The sequence below is a fragment of the Aythya fuligula genome, chromosome 22, assembly GCF_009819795.1.
Source record: "Aythya fuligula isolate bAytFul2 chromosome 22, bAytFul2.pri, whole genome shotgun sequence".
Classification (NCBI taxonomy): Eukaryota; Metazoa; Chordata; class Aves; order Anseriformes; family Anatidae; genus Aythya; species Aythya fuligula.
This window is the reverse complement of record NC_045580.1, coordinates 3513460-3540644: the sequence shown is the minus strand read 5'-3', so window position 1 is coordinate 3540644 and position 27185 is coordinate 3513460. Positions and strand designations below refer to the sequence as shown.

General features: G+C 41.9%; 1 protein-coding gene across 1 annotated transcript in view; it reads left to right on the top strand.

Moving 5' to 3' along the window:
* Positions 1 to 27185, top strand: part of SIK2 (salt inducible kinase 2) — a 45571-nt gene that overhangs the window by 287 nt on the left and 18099 nt on the right. Inside the window, exons 2-4 of the mRNA XM_032201920.1 lie at positions 7772 to 7888; positions 8705 to 8768; positions 18437 to 18598. Of these exons, the coding sequence (XP_032057811.1) occupies positions 7772 to 7888; positions 8705 to 8768; positions 18437 to 18598 (343 nt within the window). The remainder of the gene's footprint in view (positions 1 to 7771; positions 7889 to 8704; positions 8769 to 18436; positions 18599 to 27185) is intronic.

The window sequence follows — 27185 nt, the reverse complement described above, 5'->3', positions numbered from 1 at the left end:
CCCCCGCGGCCTGCAGCCCCGCGGCCTGGGGAGGGGGCTCCGGGTGGTCCCGGGCTCGGTGCCCCCCGGGCTCGGTGCCCCCCGTGGGGCTCGGTCCCCTCCGGTGCCGTTGTGCGACCCCCGGAGCCCGGGGGGGACACGAGGGGCAACGGCTGGGGTCGCCCCCCGGCCCCGGTGCTGTGCTGGGAAGGGCTGCCCGCAGTGCCCTGCACCGTGGGGAAGGGGTTGGGGAGCAAACAAAACCCCAAATCCCGTTTTTTTGAGGTCAATAATGGGAAAACACCCTTAACCAGCCGGTTACCGGGCGCTGAGGTGGTAAGCTCGCTCCTCGCAGCGATAAAAAAACGCCCCTGGTTTGGACTTCTAAAAAAAACAAACACGTTGTTCTCGCCCTGCCGCGGCGGCCGAGCCTCGCATCCCAAATATTGAGTTTCTCGTTCCTCCGCTTGCCCAACGCCGCGGTAATCGCCCCTAAATCCTTCCTCGGGAGTTGAGCAAAGACCTGGCGGCGTTGGGGCGCTCCGTGCCGAGTTGGCTGCCACATGCCCAACTTCCAAGGGCTTGGCTTGCAGGCTGGGGGTGGCTGTTTGCTCTGCGGCCCCCGGGCAGGCTGTGCGATGGGCATAAAAACTTCAATCCTGAGTCTGAGTTGTCATTTTAGAACATCTGCTTGTTGGCGATTAGCAGCTCCCCAGTCCAGTTTGACTTCCCCACCTGCACCTTAACAGACCACTAAATTCCCGTGCATCCTGATCAGTGCGAGCTTGAGTGTTGTCAACCAGCTTTCCTTTATTGAGGAGCCAGGGCTCTGGTCTGCGGCTTTTTCTGCACCGTTTTCACAGCAGGTTTGCCTGTGTTAGGGGTCTGCATCCAGGTCTTCTTTTCCTCAGTACAGCTACGTTGACTTTCTGCAGCCGGAGGTGCAAGCCTGGAGCTTAGCCGAGGTAGTTGCTGGAAGTATTCACACGGTCTTTGAGGAAGAGGAACCCTATCAAGAGCACTTCTGGTGATGTCAGGGGAAACTTATTCCAGCCAAGAACTACTTCAAATAAGTGCTTCAAGGTTGGGCCAACCTCACTTAATTTAGTGTTAGCTGACTGCACACGTAGGAAAGTACAAGTCCTGCTAATGCTGTTTTTGGTGGAAGACTGTTCTTATTCCAGGCTTGTTCTAAGCTGTAGTTTATGTTTCTTGAGTTGCTAACTTTTCAGTTCATCTGTGTGCAGAGTAGGACAGCCTCTATTAAAGTTCCAGTGGAATAATATGCAGCTGCTTAGGTTCTGGCACGAACTCACCCTCAGGTCTGTACTGCAGGAAGATCTGCAGTGTGCTGCTCTGAGACTTGCTCAGAGAGTCCTTAAAAGAAGCTCTTCCACTGTCTGAGGTCCTCCTGAATGTTCCTGTTTGAACTGCCCGAATCCCAAGCCTGTTTGTTGCTTGGCCTTTTTACTGTAGGTACTTGGAAACCGTGTTTAGGTGGCTTTGACATATGAAAATATATTTGCTTGTTTTTTTACATAACTCTGACTAGCCAGTAACTGTCAGATTAAAAGAAAAGATGGCATTTACTATCTTGAAAGATCATAATTTAGGCAGTGTGTAAAGAATCCATCCTCTTTATGGGAAATCTAAGCAAAACATAGGTCAAAATAAAAAGAAACCAGGCCTGAAGCAAAAGATACCCCATCTCCTACCCTGTCTTGTGTGCATACAATCTCAAAAACTGCAGGTTGAATCCTACATTAATGCAACAATGAAACTGCATGATTAAATAGTCAAACAGAAGGGTGAAAGTTGACAAAAGTGGGGGGATTGAATACATGTTTATAGTGACCCTCCTTAATGACAGACCATGCCGGGTGCTTCGGAGGGGACTGCGTGGCTGAATGTGACCTTTGCTTTGCTGCCTGTTTGTGTTTGTTGCCATTTAAGTTAATGACACGTGTTTTCCTGCCATGCTTATTTATCACGTTGCCAAGAAATCCTGTGATCTCAGAGTAACTTTTGTTAACGAAACATGCACAAATAAGCAACTTTTTTTTTTTTTTTTTCTTGGAAGGAGGAGAGGCTAAGAAAAGACAACATAAATGATCGGAAACATAAAGTTGAGGAAGGTTTGTGTTTGCTGCTAGTGAAATATGATGAGGTGTGAAATATGAATGGTAGCAAGAGACTTTTGCTTGCTGTTGCCAATAGGTGAAGGTAGCAAAAAGCAACGCACTTGAAAGATGATGGCAAGTCTTTGAGAATGATCTGCATGGGAGAACTACGTCACTTCCACCCCTGAGCTCTGCACTTAACATCCCCTGGGGTTTGTCACCCCCAGGAGAGTGCTGGCCGCTGCCTCTCAAATGAAAATTAAACCCTTCCGACTGATAGTTCCTCGCGGGGCACAGTGATGCTTTTAGCTATGTTACGTTACGGGTGATTCATGCTGTTCTCTGAGAAATCCCAGCTCCTGGTAGGAGACAGGAGGCTGGTTTACGTGCGAGTGCCTGCGCTGAGGAACGTGTAAAAGGGAGTGACAAAGTAGAGAGAGCAGCTCCCTGCGCTGTGCAGCCAGCGGTTTGGCTTAGTGGAGTAATTCGGTGGGAAAATGAAGCTATTGCCAAAAAAGACTCCGGGTGCGGATCTGTTTGCAGCCGTGGGCTCTGTGGATGTGTCGCAAGGGGCACAGGAGGAAAGCGTTTGTGCAGGCAGAGCAGAGCAGCCCTGCAGGTACACTGGGCTGCAGCTCCGGCAGGTAACGCTACACAAAGCCCTGGTAGCCAAACCCTTGGCTGTTGCAAACTGGAGTTGCTCCAGATTGCGGAAGGACACTTGCTAATTCCAATGCCTCTTACTTCTCTGATGCATTGGGTTAGCAACTCAAGTCTGAATTTCTCTAACCTGGGTGAACCTTGAAGCTTACACTGATGCGGACAAACTTTGTCTGTTAACTTGTCAGGCCACGTTAGGGGGATGTTCTTGGAAAGACTGGTTAGAGAGTTAAATGGATGATGTGAAACCAACGGAAATTGAAACCTGGAGCAGCTGAAGGACAGAGCAACTTTCTTCTAACAAGCCTTGCAGCTTTGCTGCTTGACAGTTTCAGTTCCCAGATGCCAGATGAGGGTTGAGCAAACTCCAGTTCGCTAGCTCTCTAGCAAAAGAGGGAAGGAAGTGTGTGCTATTCCTAATATTTTTTTTTTTCTAAATTAAAAATAAATAATGTTCAAGCATGTCTTTGCAGCGTTTGTAAGTTTTTAAGCAGCAAAAATGGGCAAGGGGGGAAGAGAAGGGAAGGAACAGCCTAGCAGAATTTCTGCTTTTCTCATTTTCTTTAGTGACCTTGAAGTTGTCTTGGAGTACATATTCATATGTCATGTTCGGTTGTACTTTCTTGTTTTCTTTTTAGGGGAAGTGATAACTTTCATTTAAAAAATAAATAAAAATAAATGCTAGAATCACAGAATCTGTGTAACTGTCCTTAATCTGGCATGTGCTAAGTTGGCTTATTCGTGTTGAGGTAATGATTGAGCATAGTAGAGAAATGAGAATTCATTGCTGTGTGCAGTCTCTGCTTTCAGAAGATCAAAGTGATGCCACAGCATCTCTAAGACGCTGGTAGTTGTTAGCAAGATGTATATTCAGGAAGAAAACACACTTTTCATTGAGGAAACTCTTCCCCATCCTGAAGCAGCTTCTCCACCTCTAAGAATTACTTCCCCTTTTCCTCTCATCGTGACACAGCTGAGATTACGGACAAAAATGAGCTGCTGCTGCTGAATGCACTGTTCCTTCCCGTGGCGTTGTGAAGAAGTGGCTGGATTTTAAGTATTTCCAAGTGCTTTTTCTCTAAACCTCCTAGGGACCTGACGAGATGCGTGAGAGCTGAAGATTGAGAATAGGCTGAGATATCTCATCTGCATTTGACTGCAGAAGCAGCGGTGCCAGCTGCTCCTGTGCTTCTTTTCACATAGAAGCCTGCTGCTGTGTGCATGTACATAATATGCACATTGAGAGTTGTACCAGGATTGCAAATACCTTTTTTTTCCTTCAAGTAGCCACACGCTTTTACTGTGTGTTCAAAAAACAACTGCTTAATAGTACCAAATAATTCCACGTTATAAGGCAAAATGCGGTTTGCTCTAATGTGTTTTTTGTTTTAATTAAAACCCTATTTCAAGTGCAAGTATGGCTTACTCTTCATTATTTTGCTTGACTTCCTCTTGCATCTCAAATAACGTATTCCTGATTAGTGGAGAACTGTGCTTGGGATTATTTCAGATACTTGAGGTTGAACTAAGGTGGATAAACAACACATCTAAGCCTTTATGTATAGAGAGCCGTCCAGTGGAAGTATTCAATCTTTAAAAGTGAAGAAGGAGAAGTGAGTTTTATCTATTTTTTTTCTGGGGCAATAGATACTTCTGTAATCTGGGCCAGCAAAGTTAAAAGCTGCTTGGAACTCCTTGCGGACGTTAGGAGCTGGGAGCTGCAGCGCTCCGAGTTGTGCGTGGTATCTGGAGAAAGCTGGCAACAGCCATCGGGAGACCGGCTTGGAAGTGGTAACAGGCTGTATTTGAAATATTTATACTTTCAGTAAAAGGAATACTTAAAATTTAAGAGCAAACTGTGGAAGTGCCAAACTATACTGGAAGAAACGCCAAGAGTCTGTGTACTTGCAAAGCTAGATTGCTTCAATAGGGTGAGGTGATGGGAGTCGAGCTTCGATGGAAAAAGTGGCAACAGCAAGCCTTAAGCTGCACAGCCCCCCACAGCCTCCTCTGTTCAGCAAGAGCCACAGAGGGTGGGCTGCTGTTACTTGCTTCAAATTGCCCAAAAAACTCTTTAATTTATTACTTTGCAGTCTCGCTGTTGTTTTTTTTTTCTCTTCCACGGTAGACCAAGCCCCTTTTATTTGAAGTTCTGTATAGGTTTGCTTTTAGTAGCTTCTCTGCACTGCATGCATTCCGATGTGCAAGAAGAGTAAATAAGAGAAAGTTACTCTAAGTTACTCTTTTTTTTTTTTTTTTTTTGCTTGCTTTTTAAGAGAGTTTCATAAATGAAAATGCTCAGTGACAAGAAGGAGAAATTAAATGGACCGGAGCCGGGAGAGTCCAGAAATTAAGTGCTGTGGGTTTTAGGAGAGGTTTCTGCACTGTGCTGTCTGTGTGAAGAATCATAGGAACAGAATATCCGAGCTGGAAGGGATCACAAGGATCATCGAGTCCAGCTCCTGGAGGTGAAGAAAGAAGCTGCTGTGAATGCCTCAAGTTAGCAAGACTGACGCTGTGTAAATCACTAATTAGGGTGCCAGTAAAGTTTAAATACAGAACAAGGCAGCAAGATTTTATTGCATTACACTAGGTCGATGAAGAAGGCGTTTGGACTGTCCAGAACACCAGATCTACCCAAGATGGGAGAGAGCTTGTTGCTTGACTGAAAGATGCGTTACTGGTTTGTGATGGGAATGCAAGATTGCCCCAGATTGATCTTTTCATTGGTTTGTAAATGAGAAAGAGTGGTTTCCATTTCTTTTAATTTTGGAGGTCACCCAAATAACAGGTGTAAACCAGGGCAGATGTGGAGAAGGAATAAGAAACTGTCTTGTGTCTCTGGTTGTTTCCAGAGAGGCAGCAGAAAATAAATTAGAGGAAGTGGGGAAATGAGACACGTGGTTTGTTTTTTAATAAATATTTCCTGATGTATGTTTAAGAACTTGGTCTGGCTTCAGTGGTTTGCTTTGATTTCTTTGATATTTTGCAACTTTCTAGCAAAGGGATTTCTTCGAGCTAATAAATTCTGCCCGGAAAAAAACAGTCAGTTTATTAGGTGTGATCTTACGTTAGGCTAGGGAGATTTAAAGAGGGGGGGGTGTGGTGGGTTTTCTGTAAGCTGTAGGAACGAGGCTTTGCATCCTCTGCTGCCACACGGCATGAAGTCAGGCCAAAAAAGGAAGCAGTTTGCTGCTCTGCCTGGGCCAGCGCAGGGACCTGCAGGGAGAGGAGCTGCTGGGGAGCAGGCTCAGCGCGAGCCTGGAGCTGTGTTGGGACAGCCCCGTCTGATGCACCCTGTTCTGCTTCCTCTCCTGTCCTGTTTCTTTGCAGGGGTGAAGTCAGGCATTTATTATCCAGATTTATGCGTGCACTGAGCATCAGACAGCAAATAGGTGGTGTAGCTGGAAGGAAGGGGAGCAGGACGGGAGGGTAACGGGTCAGAACAGAAGCAGGTTATCTGTGTTTACCTGCGTGCTTTAAAGGTGTTCTCTTCTGAGTGAAAAGACCAACTTCGAACAGGAGATGCAAAATCTCTTAGGACCTGTTGTGGGCAATACAGTTCCTGAGCAGTTCTCAGTGCACACTGTAACAGCATGTGGGAACAGGCAGGGGAGGTGCTGCAAATACAGGTAGCTGGCAGGAGCATGTTTTGAAAGAAGACAAAGACATTTCCGAGACATTTTTTGAAGGGAAAACGTGTTTTGACAAGATCAGGCATCAGGATCCTCTAAGTTGGCGCATGTCATGCGGGGATGGAAGGTGAGAGCTGGGGAGGTGGAGGTCAGTAGGGAGTGTTTGAAAAGCATTTTCAGTGCTTTCTTCGCAGGTGTCCACTGCTAAACTTTGATAAATAAAGGCCCTGGAGGTAGTTGAGTGTTTAATGATGAGGGATATGGAACTTTAGGTTTCTTTGCTTTATCTTTAATGCGTCATTAAAAAGCATATTGTTTTTGATGAAAAAGTTCACTGAGTGGCAGTGAGTTCTGCATTAATCAAACATCGTTTAAAAACAAATCCATTAAAAATATTTGATTTGAAAAGCTGAACCTTGTGCTGTCTCATCTAAGTAGGAGTGCATCCTGCATCTTAAAACCAAGCATTCTTCATTGACTATAAGGCTAGATCAGTTTACTTGCTCATAGCAGAATCTTATTTTTCTGGTGGTTTGGTTAGACAAGTAGACCTCTGAGGAGGCTGTCAAGGAAAAGCATACTGAAATGAAGTCAGTAAACAGTTAATTCTGAATTCAGGTGGGTCCATAATCAGCCTTGCTGGAGATAATGAGGTTCACCTCCTGTGGATTTTGTCTCCTGCATAACAGCTGTCTCCTATAGTTCAATACCTTGTGAAATGCAGTTATAATTGGAAGCATTTGTGTGATTTGCATTGTTTGCTCCTGCTTCAGCATTAATAATATGATATTCAGGGTGAATAAACACTATTTTATATTTAATACTTAGTATTGTAATCCTTTGTGTGATTTTTAGCAGCTATATTTTTGCTCCTTCTTGGTGTAAAAAAAACGTTTAGTTTCTTACTTTTTCCTGTTTAAAATGTTTGGTCTCCTAACCAGCTGTCACTCTCTGCAATTCACTTTGCAGATATTGACTAAAAATAGTCAGTAGGACCCTGATCTGTTCCTGAACTAATTGAGACGAGGTTTGACTGACAGACATATCCGTAGAGGTTTTTCCCTGAATGGATGAATTGCAGTTGTCCCTTTATAATAGCATATTAATTGAAATTAAAACAAGCATATAACAGTTGAAAATACCCGGATCCGCTATGTTTTGATTCTTTGTGTTGAGCCATCAGTTTTTCTTTTCAAATACCACTTTTGCATCTGTGGAATTCAAATGGACTACCTTGGCCCCAGAAATGGATATCATTAGGTTTCCTATAAAGTTTTTTGTTTTTTTAAAACACTTCTGTGTGTCCTCAGTTGTTCCCACCTGCTGCTGATAAATTTTGGGGAGAGTTTTAATTTCACTTTTGCTATTTGGCTGCAGGTGGCAATAAAAATCATTGACAAATCTCAGCTGGATGCTGTGAATCTGGAGAAGATCTACCGAGAGGTGCAGATAATGAAGATGCTCGATCACCCACACATTATAAAGCTCTACCAGGTACGGTTAGCAGTGTCTTTTCCTTTCTTGTCCTCTCTGCTCCTGTTTGAAGAGTTTGCACTGTTGTCTTCTTGTAGATTAGCAGTCCAAGACAAGCTCAGCTATTCTGGAATTGATTTGCGTTGGATGGGTGTTTAACATTTTTGAAAGCACATCGGTTGTGGTCTTGTTCATTCTACTGTAGCAACTAGGCTGCCCTTGTTAGATGCTGAAAAGTATCTGAAATCTGCATGAAATACACAGAAAGTAAATGTGATGTTAGTGAAAGAGCTGAGTTTGAGATACCTGGTGATGAAACTTTGATGTGTGTAATTAGAATAGGTACGATGTAAGCTAGAGCAGGGTGGGAATATTCAATGTGATGTCTACAACGAGCACGAGCTAGAAGGATCGCTGCGGAGGATGTCATGGTTTTCTTCGGTCGAGCCTTGGCTGAGAGAGCAAGCTGAGAAGTACTTGTAGCTTTTCTTATCTTTGGATAAGATATGAGGATATGTCAATCCAGACTCTGCAAATGTGTTCGTGGTGTAAATGCACGTACCAAGCAAGAGGTACCCAAAGACTTTATCTTGAAGTACATTTACTAGAAGACAGATAACTAGTTGTTCAGTAGGTTTGTTTCTGCTGTGTGAACATTCCCCTTGAAATTGCTGAGGTAACTTGCAGAAACAAATTGAAAAATTGTGATGATTGGATGTCCAAGACAGACTTTCACCTCTTTACCAAGAGAATACTATGAGAATAAGTAGTCTTGTGGCTTTGTTTGCTTTTTGCTCTTCCTACAACTTACTTAACGTACAATTTCTCCATCAACAGGTGATGGAGACCAAAAGCATGCTGTACCTTGTGACAGAATTTGCCAAAAATGGAGAAATTTTTGGTAAGCAAGAGAATGTTTCAAATGTTAAGTTCAGTGCTTTAACTTCAGCAATTTGAAAACTGTATTTATTTTGCCCAAGAATTCATTTTTATTTTAGCATGTAATTTTCTTTTCTCTGTCTAGAAAAACGCGTGATAACTGGCACTGCTGCTCTTTCTAGTTCTAAAAACTTTAGGAAAAACCATTACAGTTTGAGTTTCCAACATAAATTTTTGCTGTAAGGCAACTTAGCTGCTGTACAGTTGGAATTAATATGCTCTTGATCTGGAACATATATTGTTGTGTCTCACCTTCAAAATGTGAGTTGAAAAATGACAAAAGGGATGATGAAATATGAATTTGCATGGGGAGAGATGGAGTTAAAACGGCTGTTAGTCAGGTTTTGTTGGACACCTACTGAGTGGAGTGACCTGTCTTTTGTGGTGCTAGATAGAAGTGTTAAAGTACTATTTAATAGCAAGAAGTATGTTTCCAGGAGTGATGCAAAGGTAAAGTGACTGGGGTAGTAAGTTACTACAGTGAGACAGTGGGTTTTGACCTGAGTTTGTTGGAACTGGAAAAAAAACTCATGGATTTTTATTTCACAATGCAACATAGCATGTGCACAGTACAGTTGACTCACTTTTTCCTGTCTTTCTTAACACTGAGTTAATTTTTCATCCAAGATGGAAACAAGATGGATATTTGTCATGTGAGCCTATTTAGGCTTAGCATAATTTAACAAAACGTAGCAATATGCAAATAGATTTATCATATCAGCGCAGTGGGAGACTAACGACCGTGTATGATCATCTATTGATGACCAAACTCCATCGTGCCGTTACCAGCTGAGGGTTTAACAAAGCAATGAAGGGATTATACTCGGAGAGAGAGGAGCTGGAGACTGGTGACCCTTGGGCTTGTGTGAACGAGGCGGTGAGACCTGTCTGTAGAAATAGTGCTTCCAGGTATGTCTTCTTGCTTGGACAACGTAATACCAGCACAACTCATCCTGAAAATGTTGGTCCCGTTCTGTTAGAGCTTGTTTGGCCACGTTATTTGTTAGCAATATTTGAGTGTAGGTCTAGGAAAGCTGGAAGTTGGAAAGAGCACTGTTAAGATGCATGCTGCTCATGAACTGTTATGTGTTGTTTGTAGAGTAAACCTACAGGAATCTAAAGAGATTCCTGGAGGAACTCAGATGTCTGAGGCAGTACTAATGTTCTTGTTGATTTGGAAAAATTGTGCAGTTACTGTTACGGAAAGGCAATCATGCTGATGTGTGATTCAGACTTCATGTAGCATCTTCCCGTAACTTGTGAGAGGTGGAGATAATATGCAATGAAAACAGGATAAGAGATTGAAATACCGGTGTGTTGTTTGCCTTACAAATGCCGCCAGGGCCCCCTGGAGGGCCCTAGTGATTGGAGAGCAGAAGAGGTGGAGCGTGACTGATTTTCATTTTTTGCACTGGGGGACGGGGGTGGATTTCATGGAAACAAATAAAATGTTCAAAGTCCCTTCTTTGTTTTCTGGGTTATCTCTTTTTTTTTTTTTTTTTCCCCACCTTTAGGTCCTTATCTTTGGACTGTTTGTAATATGCAGGATATCACGTCCGCGGCAATTTCAACATAACTTGGAAGTAGAGAAAATCTGGGGTAGTATTTATAAAAAAAATATAAATATTTAAATAAATAATTATAAACAGAAGTAGAAAGGAGACTCAAGCTGCACCATGTTTTCCTTTTTTCCATCTTGATCATTCATTGGGTGTGCTGAATTTGTCACTTCCAGACTAATGGGGTATGAAATAGTCTCACTTTTCCACCATTAGTTTTCAAACAGCGCAGACAGTGGGATGGTCCTCTGCAGTTCTGTACCCAAGTGTCTTTGAAGTTTTTAACGTTTTGCTGTGTGTCTTTGTGGTCTGGAAGTTTTTACTTTTTCTCTCCTAAAGCAAGATGATTAGAAACCTGTGGAACCTGCTGTTACTTCAGTTAATCGGCCTCCTGGCATCATTTAACTATTGTGCTCAGGTTTGTTCTTTGACTGACCTGTGACTGCACTGGAGGGGGATTTAAAACAACAACAACAACAAAATCTCTAGGTTTGTGACAAGATTTAAGTTTTTACCTGAAAAGCTGATGCCTCTGTTACCCGCTGGGAGTGAGAGGCCTCTCGGGGGTGTGGTTCGGAGCAAGGCCTTACAGAGCTTCGACTCTCCCTCCACAGGAGCCTCTCCTTTTCTGACTGCAGAAGGAGCTGAGAGAGAGTAGACCCAGTAAGTTGAAGTTGGCCTTTGTGGTCAGTCCTCCGAGAAACTCAATGATTTAGAAATTTTTTGAGAGTATAAAGTTGTCCCTTCCGACCTTCCCCTTGCAGGAGGTGCTGTAAAGGGCACAGCGTGCTCTTCAGGATGGGTCTCGGGAGATTGTGACTGGCGAATGTTCCCTTAATGCCTTGTCACACTTTCAGGATCACTCTGAGTAGCCTGGTGCTAACCTCACTGAGGCTTTTCAGTTCTGCTAACCCATCAGTTCATAGTGCTGACTGGTGGTTCCTGGACAGGATTACTTTTATCCCCTACACCGATATTCTTTGCTGTCTTCATAGCTACAGTAACGTTTTCTGCACTCAGCAGCTGTGAATTTTACCTTTTGCCAGCTAATATTGTTGCAGTAAATATTGTTTTTAGTCTAGGCACTTCAAATGTGGTTACATTTTTCTTTTCTTTTTTTTTTAAAAAAAAGAACAAGTCCTTGGACTTAATAAAATATTTGAAAAAAGGTTTCAGTTGTGCTTATTCTACTTTACAGATCTACAAAGTTTTAAACTCGCTGTTTCTGCTGTTTTTTTTTTTTTTTTTTTTTTTTTTAAAGTATCTTTACAGCCACCACCTTGTAACCTTCAACATCACTCACCTGAAGCCTCTTAAACAGCTGAGACACAGATTAACTGTTAGCTAAACTAATTACAGTCAACCTATTCTGAAGGGCTAATTCTCTATTTTTTCATTAGTGACCATTGGGTTTCTTTATATTACAAAAATCCAGACTGTGGAGGGTGAAGCTGACTATTAAGCCTAAAAATAACCCAACTGTTCAGCAAGGGGAAAATGAATATCCAAGGCTTCGGTTAGTTTTTTTCCCTACTACTGTGAAAGTAGTTCACCCACTCTTGCCTGCTGTCTGGCATGCTCACTACAGGTGTATTTTTAAAGCAGTAAACATGACCAAAACCCAAAAGAGTTCAAGACTAACAGCTTGTGTGACTTTTGTCTGGTTTACCTTTTAACTATTTAAAGGAATTTGCTACTTTTGGCTGACATTTAAGAAAAATTCATTTGATCTTGTCCTTCAGTTTTCTGAGGGTGACTGTACCCATGTATGTACTTTTCTGGTACACTTTTTTTATACTACATCCTGGAAATGTGAAGGAGAAAGAGACTAAAGCATAAGTAAGAGGCATTTCAATTACCAGCTATGGTCCCTGGAAGAACAGCTTAACTATATTTGCCTACTCACTTCTGTTATCTTTCATCTCACAGCTGACTTTCCTAATGTGTTTAGGTGTTCCTTACAACCTTCAGCTTGTTTTGCAACTGGGCAGTAGATACTGAGGACCTTGCAGCCTTTTAGAGAAGCTGCAGGGAACAGAGGGCTAGTGCCAGGCTGTACTCTTGTGCCCATAGTACAGAGAGATAATGATTCCCCTTGTAACTAGTACTTTACAATATTGCAGTATCCTTGCTCAGTAGATAAAGACAACAGCGTCTTCCAACTACTCTAGACTATTTCAGCATAAATATTAATCCTTAGGGAGGCATTTGAGACTATAAACCTCTGTACTTACATTTTCAGCTTCTCAGAATCTTGTTCCTGTTTCAGTGAACAATAACCTTGCAGTCTCTCCAGAAACACTTCTCCATAAAGGAGACATTCAGGCATGTCTTTCATTTGTTACAGTATTAATAATTATGTCTGTATCTGTAAGATCCTAGCCTTACCTAGCGGTTTGTCCTGGACAATTTCATTTGTTTTTGGGCAGAGTTGGAAAGCTGGACTGGAATAGGCTTGAGCAGCTCTCAGTTTTGTCCTAGCCTTGGCACAGGATCATCTGTCTCTAGAAAGAGGGATATTGTAACATTGTTAGACAAGAATATACAGGATCTGATTTTTTTTTTTAGTTTAATAATTATTCTTCCTCGTGGATCATCTGGATTTCCTTGCTTGAAGTTTTAACCCATTATTATCACTCGTGTTAATAGGCATTCATAAGACTGGAAATGCAGTGTGTCCCCCTAATATGCAAATAGTCATTCTTTTACTAAGCTTGAACTGTGTGAGTGATGTCTTGCCTGTCTTACGCTGAACCCAAATCACCAAATAGTTGAGGCTGGAAGGGATGTGTAAGGAATGTCTAGTCCAGCCCTGTGGCTCAGAGCAGGGTCAACCAGAGCAGGTTGCGCAGGATCACGGGTGAATACTCTACAGTCTCTGTGGCCAACCTGTTCTAGCATTTGACAACATGCACAGAGGGAAGAAAAAAAATATGTTTAAATGGGATTACCTTGTTTCAGTTTGTTCCTCTTGTCCTTTCACTGGTTATTGGTAATAAAAGTGACTTTTTTTTCCTCCTGTCAAGTATTTATACACAGCTATACAATTCCCTTCTGAACGTGGTCTTCAGGCTGACTGCCCTCCGCTCTCTCAGCCTCCCATCGTGTGATGGGCACTCCAGTCCTTTACCCATCCTCATTGTGCTTCACTGTGCTCTCTCCAGCCTGTCCCTGTCTCCCTAGCAGAGAGAACATAGTAAAAAAACATACGCAGTTGTTCACCTAGCTGAAGGACAGTAATTTGAGTGAAAAGCACTGGCCAGTGCTTGACAATGGCTCTGAGTCATGTTTTGAAGTGGATGCCATCTTCATGTTTCACTTACCCAGTAAACAGATGTACTCTGTGGTACTGAAAAGGTCGGACAGGAAGCTGCTTTTGAGCAAAAGTCCTGCTTCTGCCTGCTGTGGATCCAGCTGAATCTAAGATGACTTCTGGTTTCTATCTCACTACAGAAAAATGGACGAAAAAAACAACTTAAAGCTTGTAGATGAAGGGTATGAAGTGAGGATGAGACTCACCAAACTATGTTTATAAAGGCACATAAAGGCTTTGTCATTTCTATAGTTGCAAATGACAAGGGGGTGCTTTGCTCTTCACCTAAGTTACTCCTGGGTGCTAGCTCCAGAACTACACATGAGTGTGCAACCAGCATCCAGCCTTGAGCTGTCATGGCAGGATGTCTCGAGCAAATTTCAGCTGCCTTAAAGTCCTTGCTGAAAGCCAGGAGCTGGCACCATGCGTATGTCCCAGCCTGTCCTATTTGAAACTAGTTAATGTACAAACAGTATCCTTGCGTGCACCAGCTTCACCTGTTTAGAGAGATCATGGCGTATTCTACTTCACCAGGAGATAAAGTAGCGTATTTCAGAATAAATTACCCATTCCACGCAGGCTGCTAGACTTGGTGGAAAGTGCAAGGCCAAGACTACTGTTAAAGGCAGTTTGGAAGCTCTAAATGAGCCCTGACAGGCTAAAGCTGTGAAAGCAAATGACAGTTTAGGTCCATTAACCTATTTGCTGCATTGCTAACAAAGGATGGATTAACAGCTTACAGGGCTGGCTTGCATTCAGTGTGATTTAGTTTGTGTCTTTGATATCTGACTTCACCTTGCCATCATGTGATTTGTCAGTCACTCTGTGACTGAGTGATATTTTGCTTGCAAATATTATGATCTCCCCTTGCTGCCAGGCTTTTGTTTGTTCTCGTGCTTTGCCAAGTTAAACCAGCTGAAAAGGCATTAAGACCCAAGCAGGTTAGAAGCTCTGAGGAGAGTTTTTAGATCTGCAGCTTTTGTAGATCAGATCGAACAAAGTGCTTAAAAATGTTTGTGAGGGTTGCTGAAATGATTGTACTGCAGCTGAAGTCTCTCTTGTTGCACTCCAACTGAGATCCCCCAAGAAAACATCTTTGAAACAAGCCTGTTTTACTGAGCATATTAACAGGATGGTGAATGATTGCAATGGTTATTTAAACCATATGAGTGACAATGTAATTCAGAACTATCAATTCTTCAATTATCAATACTCCACGCAGTAGCAGCATTGCCTCGTTGCCCAAGTAGCAGCAAAGAACTTGTCATGTACAAGAGCACGAGGTCAGTGAGGTTGCTGGTCTTACATGATCCAACGACAATATTTTTTTCATGTTTTTATTAATTTCTGCAAGAATTCTCCTGGTTTGTGCTCCCTTCCCCTGAGCAGCATATTTCTTCCTTTGTCTTTTCTTCTAGTAACGTCAAAGCTGACGTTCACCTTCTGTGAAGTTTTACTGGAAATTTACTTTCTGGTTTTAGTGTGCTTGATACGAGCTGTGTATCACAGAGAAAGCACAACAGCTTAAATGAAAACATCACGAGCACCTATAACGCCCATAAACAATATGATGTTAGTTTAAAAAAACAAGCAAACAAACCACACAACCTAACAAAAACAGGTATTCTGTGTTACCTTGCTGCTTTGGCATTGTGTTGGGCACGATGATCCTTTTTGGGTCATTGAGGTTACGTAACTAGCTTGGAAGAGCTGATTAATCATTTACTTAGGGATTTTGTCACATATCCTTGTAAGTAAACAGAGGTAGACCGAAAACCTCCGTTCCGTTGTGTTCTTTTTCCTGCTTGCAGAAGCAGCTGTTTTAACCTGCTAACTGAATTCAGACTGAAATGGTTGTGCCAGCTGGTCTCTAAATGATGAGTCTTGTTCGTGGGACCTTTGCGTAAATGATAATTAGAAGGGACTGGTGGCAGCTCAAACAGTTATTTTAAGACTTATTTCATAAATTTCCTAGTTTTGCGTCATTGAATTTGAACATATTAAGCAGTGGGTTTTTTTTGTTGCTGTTTGTTTTAGTTTTTTCCTCACGTATTCCTTAGCTTTGAAAGAGCATTTCAAGACAGGACTCCATGCTGATGGAAGGCAGTGAGAGACCAGGGACTTGAGCTGTAGTCTTCCACATTTTCAGGGTACTGCCTTCATCCTGCGTGTACCTGCAGGCTGGTGAAATCTTCCAGTGATCTGGCTGGTAATGCCAGTAGGGAAGGACAGTGTTTCTTGCCTCCACTAGCTGTATTCAAGTGGAATTTGTTAGCTGGTGTTCTGTGATGCAGTGAGATACGATCTTCAAGTCATCACTGCATCGCTATGTTTTATTCTGTATCTCCTAGATATTGCAATCAATTTTTTTTAATGTTAAATTATTAGCTCTAGCTTCACTGCTGATATATTTTTTCATGTTGCCCAGATGCCATTAGTGTATTCTTAAACTAATGATAAGCTGGTTTTAAATTGTTACTGTAAATAAAAAAAATATAAAAAAAGTTTTGCTTGCCTAATCTGAAAGGCTTTGGCTTTGCCAAAACAAATCAAACAGCTCAGCGCTCTGATGTAGAGCTGAAATGGCACAGGAGAACTGCTGACAGCACAGTGAAATTGCTGAAACAAAAGATACACAGTTGTTTGTTTTTTTAAATCCCCAATTTAAAATTGTTAGGTAGTTGAGTATCGCTCGGTGGCACTCCGTTGCACGTCCTGTTGCAGTGTGCACAACAGCCCAGCTTCCCCGTGGGTGCTTTCCGTGGTGTGCCGTACAGCATCGGGGTATTCAGGGGGTCACGTAAGCATTTGTGGCAGAACTGAGGAATCCAGAGCTGATGAGGAAACCTTCTCCTGATGGCACTGCCGTGATGCAGTTTCTACACATCTTCGTACTGCTGTTCCTCTGCATTTTTTCTAGTTTGTGCTGAATGTTGATGTCTTTGCGGTATGCTAAGGCCAGTCGTCTTGCACAAACATGAGTCCAAAGTAGTTCTGCTACATTTGGCTAATTTTCCGTAGCTTTACAGGTAACTGAAAGCACAACTCTGGTTGTCTCACATTCCTGTTGGTCCTTTGCCCGCTTATTTGCCAAATATCAGTAAAGCACCTTCTTTAGTGTTTTGGAAGGTTAATATTCATACAGTAACTCATAAGGCTGTACTTCATCACCTCACTGTGAGTACAGAGTAAGCTTACCTGCCATGGAAATGAAACGTGGGACTGCAAGTTAATGTAACAACATTATAATGTTATTAGGAACCAAAGTACCAACTTATTTTAGGAACATTAGATTATATAAATTTAATTTTGTCTTTTCTGATTTATCCGAGCAGAAATCAACAGTCCATAGGCAAGCTTTTCCAAAAGCTTATTGGGTCATTGATCATCATATGTGTGACTTAAGTGCATTATATTGTAGATCATGGGTAGCTGTTACTGCCCTGTCCAGCTAGTCTGTTCCCAACTGCATTTCTTTTCCTCCTAGCCCCTCTGATAGATGTGGGGAGAGGGATGAAAATCCATGCACAGGTTGTGTTACGTGACTGGACATTCTACGTGATTAGCACATTCAGAACACCTCTGTATGTGATGCCTGATAACATCACGTTACGTACACGAGTAAATAGTCCTCACAATTAAAAGCTGAGCTTGTATCAACTTGTACAAGGGGAGGTGTGTTTGTGTGATGCAGGAGGCCATGGCATAGCCTCACATCCCTCTGTCATCTCACAGAAAGAAAGGGGCACCGATTGTGCATCTTGTAAACAAAATCTGCTTTTTTCAATCTTGGAAAAAAATAACCAAGCTCTTCTAATTCATCCCATAAGCTCATTTCTTGCTCTCTGTTTTGCTGTTTAATTTCAGTGTTAGTTGTGCTGCAGCAATTGGCTGGAGATTGGTTAGTGTTAGGTCAGAGGTTGGACTCAATGATCTTGAGGTCTCTTCTAAGCTAGACAATTCTGTGAGATACACCCAGCCTTTGCCCGTCATCCCTGCCCAGCACACCTATGTGCATTTTCTGCACCTTGGCCATTAACCACGTTCTTTGTGGGATGTAGGAGGCAATTCTGAACCCATCCTAATGGCTGGTTCTTTGCTTTTTCTGCATTGTAAGAGCAAGAAAAGAACTGGCTGTAGAAGCTGTTTCTGTCAAGACTCGCACAGCTGCTGCTTCGCTTGTTTTTGTTCTTGGGGATAAATGACGTCGTCAGCTTCAGAGCTATCATTTGTTTCAGGGCTAACATTAGTTTTACAACATAATCAAATATGAAAACAAAATGTTCTTTCTGCTTGTGATGCAACGAAGACGAGAGAGGTCAGGATGGGTACCTTATGGTTATTTGTTTTAATTTCCAAAGGAAAAATGCTTTTAGCCACCACATAGCGTGCTGAGGCTGGGCAGGAAGGTGTGTGGCGTGAAGCTGCTGGGAATTGATGAGAAGCTGAAAAGCACCTGGTGATGGGGAAGCAAGATATTCCAAGTATTCCTCATTCCACAGGAGTTATATGAAAATATTTATCAGAATAGTCAGCCATAAAAGAAGGAATAAAAGGTTGAGTTTCACAGTTCCACTAGGCAGCAGCTTTTTTGTCCCTACTCTTTAGGAGAGGAGAATGCAAGAATAATGTGTTAGAAGCTGGGATCGGCTGAAATTTTGAGTAGTTGATGCATTTGAGTATATTTGACAGAAATCACTTAATTTCCAGGGTTACTGCTTGCTGTCTAATCTGTTTAAACCAACTTTATTTTAACAGATTACCTCGCCAGCCATGGCCGTCTGAGTGAGTCTGAGGCCAGGCGCAAATTCTGGCAGATCCTCTCGGCAGTGGAGTATTGCCATGGCCGAAAGATTGTGCACCGTGACCTGAAGGCTGAAAATCTTCTGCTCGACAACAACATGAACATCAAAATAGCAGGTACCCAGAATGCAGATGCTATGCAGTCACACCTGATTTTTGTGAAGGTTGTTCCAGCAGTTCCCTTGCTGCTGCCCAAGAAATCCTGCTGTGCTTAAGGCAGAGAAAATCAGAGTGGTAATGCATACAATATCTTTGCACGATGGATATCACAGTGCACATAGCTCAAAGAAATCCTAGATTAGCTCTATTATACTTTCAGGAAAAAGGAAATAATTTTTAGAGTTATGGTTGTTTTTTTGTGGGTGTCATAACATGCCTATAATGCTGCCAGATGTTCAGGTTAAAACAGAGTTAATCAAATAACTTCTTTCAACGTTAGAAAAACTCAAAATGGAAGCTTATTGATTTTTTTCTTTTTGCATGCATGATTTCATTTTAATTATAAATTTAGACACAGCAGATGTTGCTAGCAATGGAAATCATTTTGTCGGTTGTCAACTCATTACAATTCCACGAATCCTTCCATACTGACTTTAGCCTGGAGACACTTGAAACGGCAAGGCTAGATAACATCTTGATTTGGAGGACTGTTGAACTTCAATCATCAATAATACAGGAGCAGGAAAGGAAGACTAACTGCTGGAAGAAGCTGGTTTGTATTGGTGTAAGCTTGTGAGTTGTGAGAAGGAAGTGTGAATAGACTTCCAATTGGCTGAGAAGGATGAAGTGATGAAACATTTCTGAGTTATAGATCATGGCTGGATTATTTTACCCTTAAATTTCCTCTCTGGCATTTCTGAAATGGATGAACTGAAAATATATCTAGATCTCTAATGTCTTCTGTAAGGGTGAGGCTTCAGAAAAGTGTTACATGTACCAGCAGATCTCTAAAACATGTGCTCCTTTTTATCTATGGAGTATGAAGACAGCATCCCGAAAGATTTTGAAGGAAATTTAGCATCTGTTTAATTGGTTAGCATCTGTCATGAAGATTCACCCCTTTCTCAGTGATACTACAGAAGATGTTGGGAAGACTAAGCATTCAATCTATTTCTGGGGATTAACTTCCTCCTTAGGAAAAATCTTTTAAATTCTTTCAAGTCACCTTTATCAGAATGGGAAATCAACACAATCTTTTACAATGAGCACTTCACCTTTGAGATCAAAACTATTGCTCGAGCAAGAAATTTTATCCTTCTCTTAACCTGTAGCCATTGCTCACAAAACAGGTTATCGTTGGATATAATATGTGGTGTTTCTGATGGACTAAGAAGGATTTCTTACCAGCGTGTGTATCAAAGGGGCAGCTTTCCCAGTTCCTGGATGTGTTTGTTGCTTTTGTATTGACCTTTACTTTTGTCTGTACATTGGAAACATTCCGTTCTCCATTCCTGTACCCCCACCTTCCCACCTCTAGCATGTTTTCCTAATGGCTGAAGAGTTTACAGAAAGGTTAAGTAAGGGAAAGGTTACGGAAAATTGTGATGTGCGTTGGAGAACTGTGATTTGAATAGATTATTAGACTAATTTTTGTTAGTCAAATCTGAACGTCAGGCGTTTTGTTTTGGCAGAAGGAATGGTGCATAAAACAGATTCTCTGAAGCTAAAAAGGGAAGCCTAGTAATCTGCTCTTTGATGACAAGTGCTCTGTATTTCATGGCTCTTTAGCATGTCAGAATGGGAATTCTACAGAAGGTTCATGAAAGCAGTAAAAATGGTTTTGTTGTTTAATGCTTCATATAAATAGCGGAGGTTTTGCAGCAGCCTCTATTTGATTTTATATTAAGCTATTTAAGGCTAACTTTTAATTTTCTCTATACTCTATTGTTGGGTTTCATATTACTGTTGGAATGTAATGATATTAAAAGTTACTATTATGAATCAATATATATGAAGCAAAAGGATTTTACAACTGTTGTAGCAGGAAGGTGCAGTTCTGGTATGAGTTTGAGTTCTGACTTAGGGCCTTTGATGCCTGAAGAAAACAAAAGAAACCGTGTAGGATAGAGATGATATCTGGACTTGATGCCAAAGTGGCCCAAGTATAAGTCACGGAGCGGGGCCCTCATCAATGGTCTCTCTTCGTTAGCACTGTAGGCAAGCACATTCCCTGCCTCCATGAACACTGCAGTGCGAGCATAACACAGGCTCCCAAAAATACTTCCTCAAAGGCATCTCAGGAGACCTGTTACCCAGGGAAAGGCTAGAGACGTTGACTGCTCTGTCACAGGGAATTTCGATGTACAGGTTCTCCAGAGACTCGGTAATAACCGAAAGCACTGATAAATGGTTGTTACCAGATTCCATCAGCTGCTGCTGTCTCTTCTCTCCTCTTGGCTGCTCTTGTGCTCTACCTCTGTATTGCAGAAAGCTAATTACAGATGGTCTGTATGTAAATGATTACATTAACTAGTGGTGATTCACATGGTCTGTTTCTTTGGCGTAGCTTTGTTGAGCTTTATCAGATTGATAGCACTTCCCGTGTCCAGCTGCAGTGATAAAGTAACTGGAGAAAAGTTAAGCTTGCCAGAAACCGTGTCGTGATTTGTCCCAAACCAGTTATTTTATTTTTCTCTGCAAAGGAGATAGATGATAAACCATTCTGTGCAATTCATCTGAGATTTTGGAGTTAGCCAGCACTGCACAGATCCCCGAGAACAGTCTCTTCCAGTGGCTCATATTCTTCATGGTTCATTTATCAAATTGTGCAAGAACAAAGGGCAGCCAGGATCCCAACTCTGATAGCTAGAATTACTCTCTAATTAGAATTAATCTGGCAATTTAAAAACAGCACAGTAACTGATGAATTATTTTGATAGAAAGCTCTGCAGCATCGGTGTCTGCATTGGGCCCAGCGCTTAGTGTGGGGCTGGACCTTGCTGAACACTCCAAGCAGCTACGAAATCCACATAGATACTCGTGGCCATTCCAGGCTCCTCTTAACTTCCACAGGATCTCTTGATTTATTCTGATGGCTTCTAAGTCTTTTACTGAAGCTTTTAATCTTTAAGAATACAACTTTTTCAGTTAAATACTGAAACATGCGTAAAGTTATCTCTGTATTTCAGCTAGTAGGAGAATCAGCTAAGACTCGAAAGTAAGCATTCCTAAAACTATAAGCTGATGAGACTGCCACCTTTTATGTTGAAACAAGTAAGCTGGATTGAGATGTAATGCTTTTGTGTTAATACTGCTCTAAAAGAAAGAGGATAGATCGAATTCCAAGGATCTTTCATTTCTACCCTAGTAACTGGGCAAGAAGCAGGGGATGCATTAAGGAATTGAGATGAGAGCTTTGATACTGTTATTTTCTGGAAGATATTAGGGAGTTGGGAGCAAAAGCCTCAAACTTAAATTTGAGCATATTTAACGTAAAAAATAGTCTTAATCGGATAAAATGGCCAGTGAGAAAATTACAGCTGAAGACTTCCAAACCAGGCATTCTCCATAAAATTTGGTTTTAGTACTGGCAAGGTAAAGCTCCTTTGTTCTTCTCAAAGTTATTGCCTGTAGGCAGCCAGTTTGTTCGTGTACCTTTTGCATTTTGCTGGTTTCTGAAGGGATCGCAGGGGCTGGATTTCAGTGGCTGATTGCTGATAAGCTGTGCTGCCATCAGATAAAACTTGTTCATTTTCTATGCAGAGAGATGCCTCTGCAGCTGTGAGCAGAAAGTGCAGCTTAGAATTGAGGATGGAATAGTGAGGTTCTCTCCGTGTCCTTCCAGCCCCACAGAACCGCCAGATTAAGATGCTTTCTAAATGTGTCTGCAGAAATCATTGCATCCTGGTGGTAAAGCTGCTGCGTGCGAAGCCGATCAGGTAGGAGACTGTTATTTTGAAGGAGGTTGTAGTGCTGGCTCGTCTTGCTGGTGGACAGTAAAATATGCATTGACGTCAGAACTGGCTGATCAGCATTCAGTTCATGAAGTGGGTCAGGTTTGTTTCTAACACACTCATACCTTTCCTTTATCAGTACCTCTCCTCCCGATTATCTCCTCTGCTCGCTCCTATTGCTGTTGTAACAAAAGATCCATGTGGCTCTGTGAAGCCAGGCTGATTGAATCCTTTTGGCAATTTAAGAAGAGTGGATTAATTAGAGCTCGGAGGCTAGAATCCCTTCTGAAGGGTTTTTAGAGGTACAAATTAAAGACCACCTCATATTGCTAGATGCACAGCAGAAGTTGCAGTGGCTCTGGCAGGGAGCTTCTGTTTCTCAAATTGCAAACTGGTCTGAAATCTTACTCTGTTTCCATTTTTAACGGGAAAACAGATTCCATTTGAATGATGTATGTGCAAAAAATTATACCTTCTAAATTCAAGATTATTCTAAAGAGGGTAATGAGATTGAGAAACAAAATGCCCCAAATGTTGAGAGGCAGTATTTGCAGATTGCACAAACACGGAGTTTATTCAGCTGAACACAATGCCATAAATGACTGTATTTTTTTAACGTGCAGATTCAGGCAAATGTTAAGAAGATAAAGATCACTCCATTATATAATCTCAGTCCTCTGGTAACAAGTCCAATTTCGGTCCTTTTAGATTTCCGTGGTTGGGATGTGTTTTGTGGAGGGCTGGCACATGTTCCTTTAAATGACAGTAATGTTCTTAAAATTCGTTTCTCTGTTATGAGAAACCGTAACACCGTGCTTAGGTTAAAAATGGTTACCTTTGATCCAGAATGATAGCGGTAGATCAGCAATTGCAAAGCAGAAACAAAGTAGGGGGGAGAGAAAGAGAGGCTAATGATTGTTTTGTGCTTAATTGAATCCTGGCTACTCTTAACACTTCAAAAAGTGGGACAACCACTCCGACAGTGCAGTAATTAAACACTGAGGAAGCCCAATGGATCGAGCATCCAGTGTGCTATCTAGACCTTTAACTTCTTCTTTGAAATGGCTTTAATGGATCCTATTAATTCTTGAGGTCCTAAAAAAAAAGGTTTAGCATAATTGGAAGAAACAAGTGTGGAAAGTATGATGGAAACACAAGGAGGTAACTGTAATAATTTATGTACCCTAGCAAATAATGGTGATCTCCCTGCACAGGTAATTATTTTGTCTAACAATAGAATGTAATTGGATTTCTAAAGATAAGAGCAAATTGCTGAAATAGGCATCACTGTGTTTTTAAGTTTTATGTCATGTGAAAAAGTACAGCACAAATTAATAGATACCTGGCTTTTACTGTACTTTTAATTGTTGATGCATGCTATTTCTTCAGCAAAAACTTCAAACGGAAGGATAGTAGTATTCTTTGCCCTTGAAAAAGGGGAAGAAATTGAAGTTACAGAGCTGCAGATCAAAGACAGCGTAAAGGAACCGTTTGCCAGGTTGTAAGACATACACTTCTAGGCAAGGTGCACAGACTGGTGAGGAAATTCCCTACTGGCTCAGATCCATCTGGCAGTGACTGGGACAGTACACAAAGCTGGCCACTTTTTGCAGCCTGCTGCCCTTGTACTCATTTCCCTGAACCCCAGCAGCCAGTATTGTTTTATTGGAGCCTGTATAGAGCGCACCCTTGCCTTTTCTAGTATCAATTTATAGACCTTTCATTCATGGATTTGGCTAATAAAACTTAATCATCTCTGCCATCACAAGACCATCAGATGGAAGCAGACTGCTGCTGTTGCACTAGTCAAGCGCTGTCTTTATGGCATTAAATTCTGTGATTTGTGGCTCAGGAAGGGAGCAGAAGGTCGCAGCCTTGCAAGGACAGTGCCAGTAAGTTGTAAGATGTCCCTGCTCTTGAGCTACTTACGGTAATTGTAAAGAAAACTATCGTGTTATGAAATTAAGCATGTAAAGATAACAGCAAAAAGCAAAAATCCCAGTTATAACATAAACCTGCAGCTCCTCTAATACTGACCAGTCATACTTGAAGGCTTTGTTCTGTCTTTCGCTGTTTGGATTTGTTTATTTTTCTTCCTGAATTGGCTTCAACATGTTCACATTTACCAGAAACCTAACATTAAATCCAGTCTGGATAGGCAAAAAGTTTCCCTTTCTTAGGAGCTGAAATTTAATGTGTTTCCAGGCAGGTCATGCTTCCCATAGCTGTGTTTACAAATATACCTACACCTACTTGTGAAGCTGGTACAAAGACTGAGGAGGGTGGCACCTGAGTAGGAGCTGCAGTTCAGAGATAAAGATTGATATTTATCTGCAGTGCTTAGAGGATGTTGAAAACCTGACAAACTCGAGATAAGTGAAAGGAGAGATCAAATCTAATGACACCTATACAGACAGCAAAACGCTTCTGAGAGAAGAAATTGCTTCATGTCTCCCAAGTATTGTCAAGGTTGCTAAGCCAATGATGTGTGAAGAAAAGTTTCCTCAAAGAAAATAAAAAAAACTCACAACAAAAGTCTGGCTGTGATAAGAAGAAGGCAGGTGACACACAATTGGGGGATTTTATCTGTTTTAGGAGATTCTGTTGTTGCTCCCTCTGTTACTGCGCTGTTATGGATCTCCTGTGTGGTCTGACCTTCAGACGGCTTCTGGCATCGGAGCCTTCTCACGGATAGGCACTGGGGCTCTCTGATGATGACCAGGTCGTAAAAGTTCACTGCTGTGACGCTGGGTATCTGATTTTCAGGCTTTGAGCCAGTACAGTGACCTTGGACTGACGCTGGAGATTGTACTTTCTTGAGAGTTTCACCTGGAACAGGTCTTTGCAGTAGTGTAAGATGGTCTCTTGTAAGAAATGTTAATTTTCTGGAACACTATTTTATGTTAAGGTTAAGTGTAGTGTTAATTTTAATTTAACATTGGGTTACATGGGAGTTTGGAGCTTAAATATTTGTCTTTTAAATGTCCAGTCTGATTGTTAGCAGTGCAAAGATGGTTGAGGGATGGGAGTGTCCCACGTCATCGCAAAAATAATGATCATTAACAGTCAGCACGCAGATACACAAATCCTAAATCCCTAAGGAGCTGGTGTGACTGTGGATCTGATTGAATCAATTGATTCAATTGATTGAATTGAATCGATCACTGCGGCCAGCAAGCTCAATGATCTGTATTTGAGCGAGCGTTTGCTTTATAGAAATCCTTCAAATTTTTATTTAGACTTTTAAAGTAATCAATCCACCCAATGCTGCTCTGCTGACCTAGGAGATGATACTAAGTCAAACAGGGTAAGATAAATCATTAAGTCTAACAGTTTCAAAGTTATGTATGCCCCAGAGTCCCTTTATCCAAGCAGTTTGCTTAGGTCTGAAGACTCTACTCATCATCTTCCTTCCAGCAGATTCTCATGATTTGTTTCTTCCAAACTAAAGCTTTGGGCTGCAGCTCCTTAGTTGTCCCTAGGACTGCTTGAGCAGGTCTGGTGTCGGATCAGACTTACTGCTCTAGTCTTGAATGGAGGTTGACAGGGCTATCTGATGATGTTCTGATCACCTGTTGCAGAACGTTTTTGAAGATGCACTTACTGTGGAAGAACAACGCTGACAAGTGGTGTTGGTGAGGTTAGATGGCATTGCTGTATCGAGCTGTTCCTTCAGGATTACTACAAGTGAGCTTTAGAAAGAGGAGAAACACAAGGAGGACAGAAAGACATGAATTATGCATGTGTAGCTGTGGCTGATCTGCAGTTCCCAGCTGCTTACCTAAATCAAATGGATCACCAGCACAAGGTGTGTAGAGGAGGCTGGTTTGTATTCCGCGTGCCCCCAGGAATATAACTGTTAAATGCAATAGTTATCTTTTACCTTATGGTGTGTGTTACCCACTGTAGAGATTTCCATCCTGAGAGCTGGTTGGTTGCATAGTCTTGGCTCTCCATAATTCCTCTATTCTTCCTAATTAGTGCATTTCATTAGAGACAACTAAAAATATCCTACTTAGATTAGTGGTTCTTTGCAACACAATGGAGACTTGCAGTGCGATGCGGTAAGGAAGCAGAGGTGAGGAAGGCATTAAAGGGGAAGTCTTTGTCATAAGAATGAGCCTATGGTACAAAAAGACTTGGGATCTCCTTCCAAGTCGTGTAGATGTCTTGCTGAAATCATTAGTGAACTCATAGTTCAAAGAATTAATGACAACAGCCAAAAGGCCTGTGAGGTCATGCTTTTTTTTTTATGGGACTCAGATAACTTTTGAACCTGTTGCTTGGCTGTAACCAAATTCGACAGAGAGTAAAAGTCTCAAAGGGCAAAAACATTCCTGCAGCTCGTGTGTAGGTGCTGTGGCAGTAGGTGATAAGTCTTGCCCATGGATGCAGTTGCAAAAGGAGCCTATACCGTGGTACACGCTAAGGAAAATTGCTCTTAAAGGCAGTTTTGGTGTTCCTGAAGCTGCCTCTTCTGCCTGTGTTCACTTTTTGATGTACGCTGCAGGAGTTCTGTTCAATGAACTGCTGGAGCTCGTGTCCTTCTGTTAGGAAAAAGCAGCCAAATACCTTTGTGAAGTTAAACAGAAGGTACAATTCCCTTTCCACACTGCTCCTCCACAACAATAACAGGTTAGCTTTATCTAAGCCTAGAAAGTTTTTCTGTTTAATATCTCTGTGTTGCTTTGATTCCGAGGGCTGTCTCATGGTTTATAGCTCAGGACATAAAACAGGAGCCAGGCCCTTCCCTCTGCATAACACAGCCCGTGCAAACAGCAGTAAAAGAGGTTGGACCAGCAGCGCCTCTA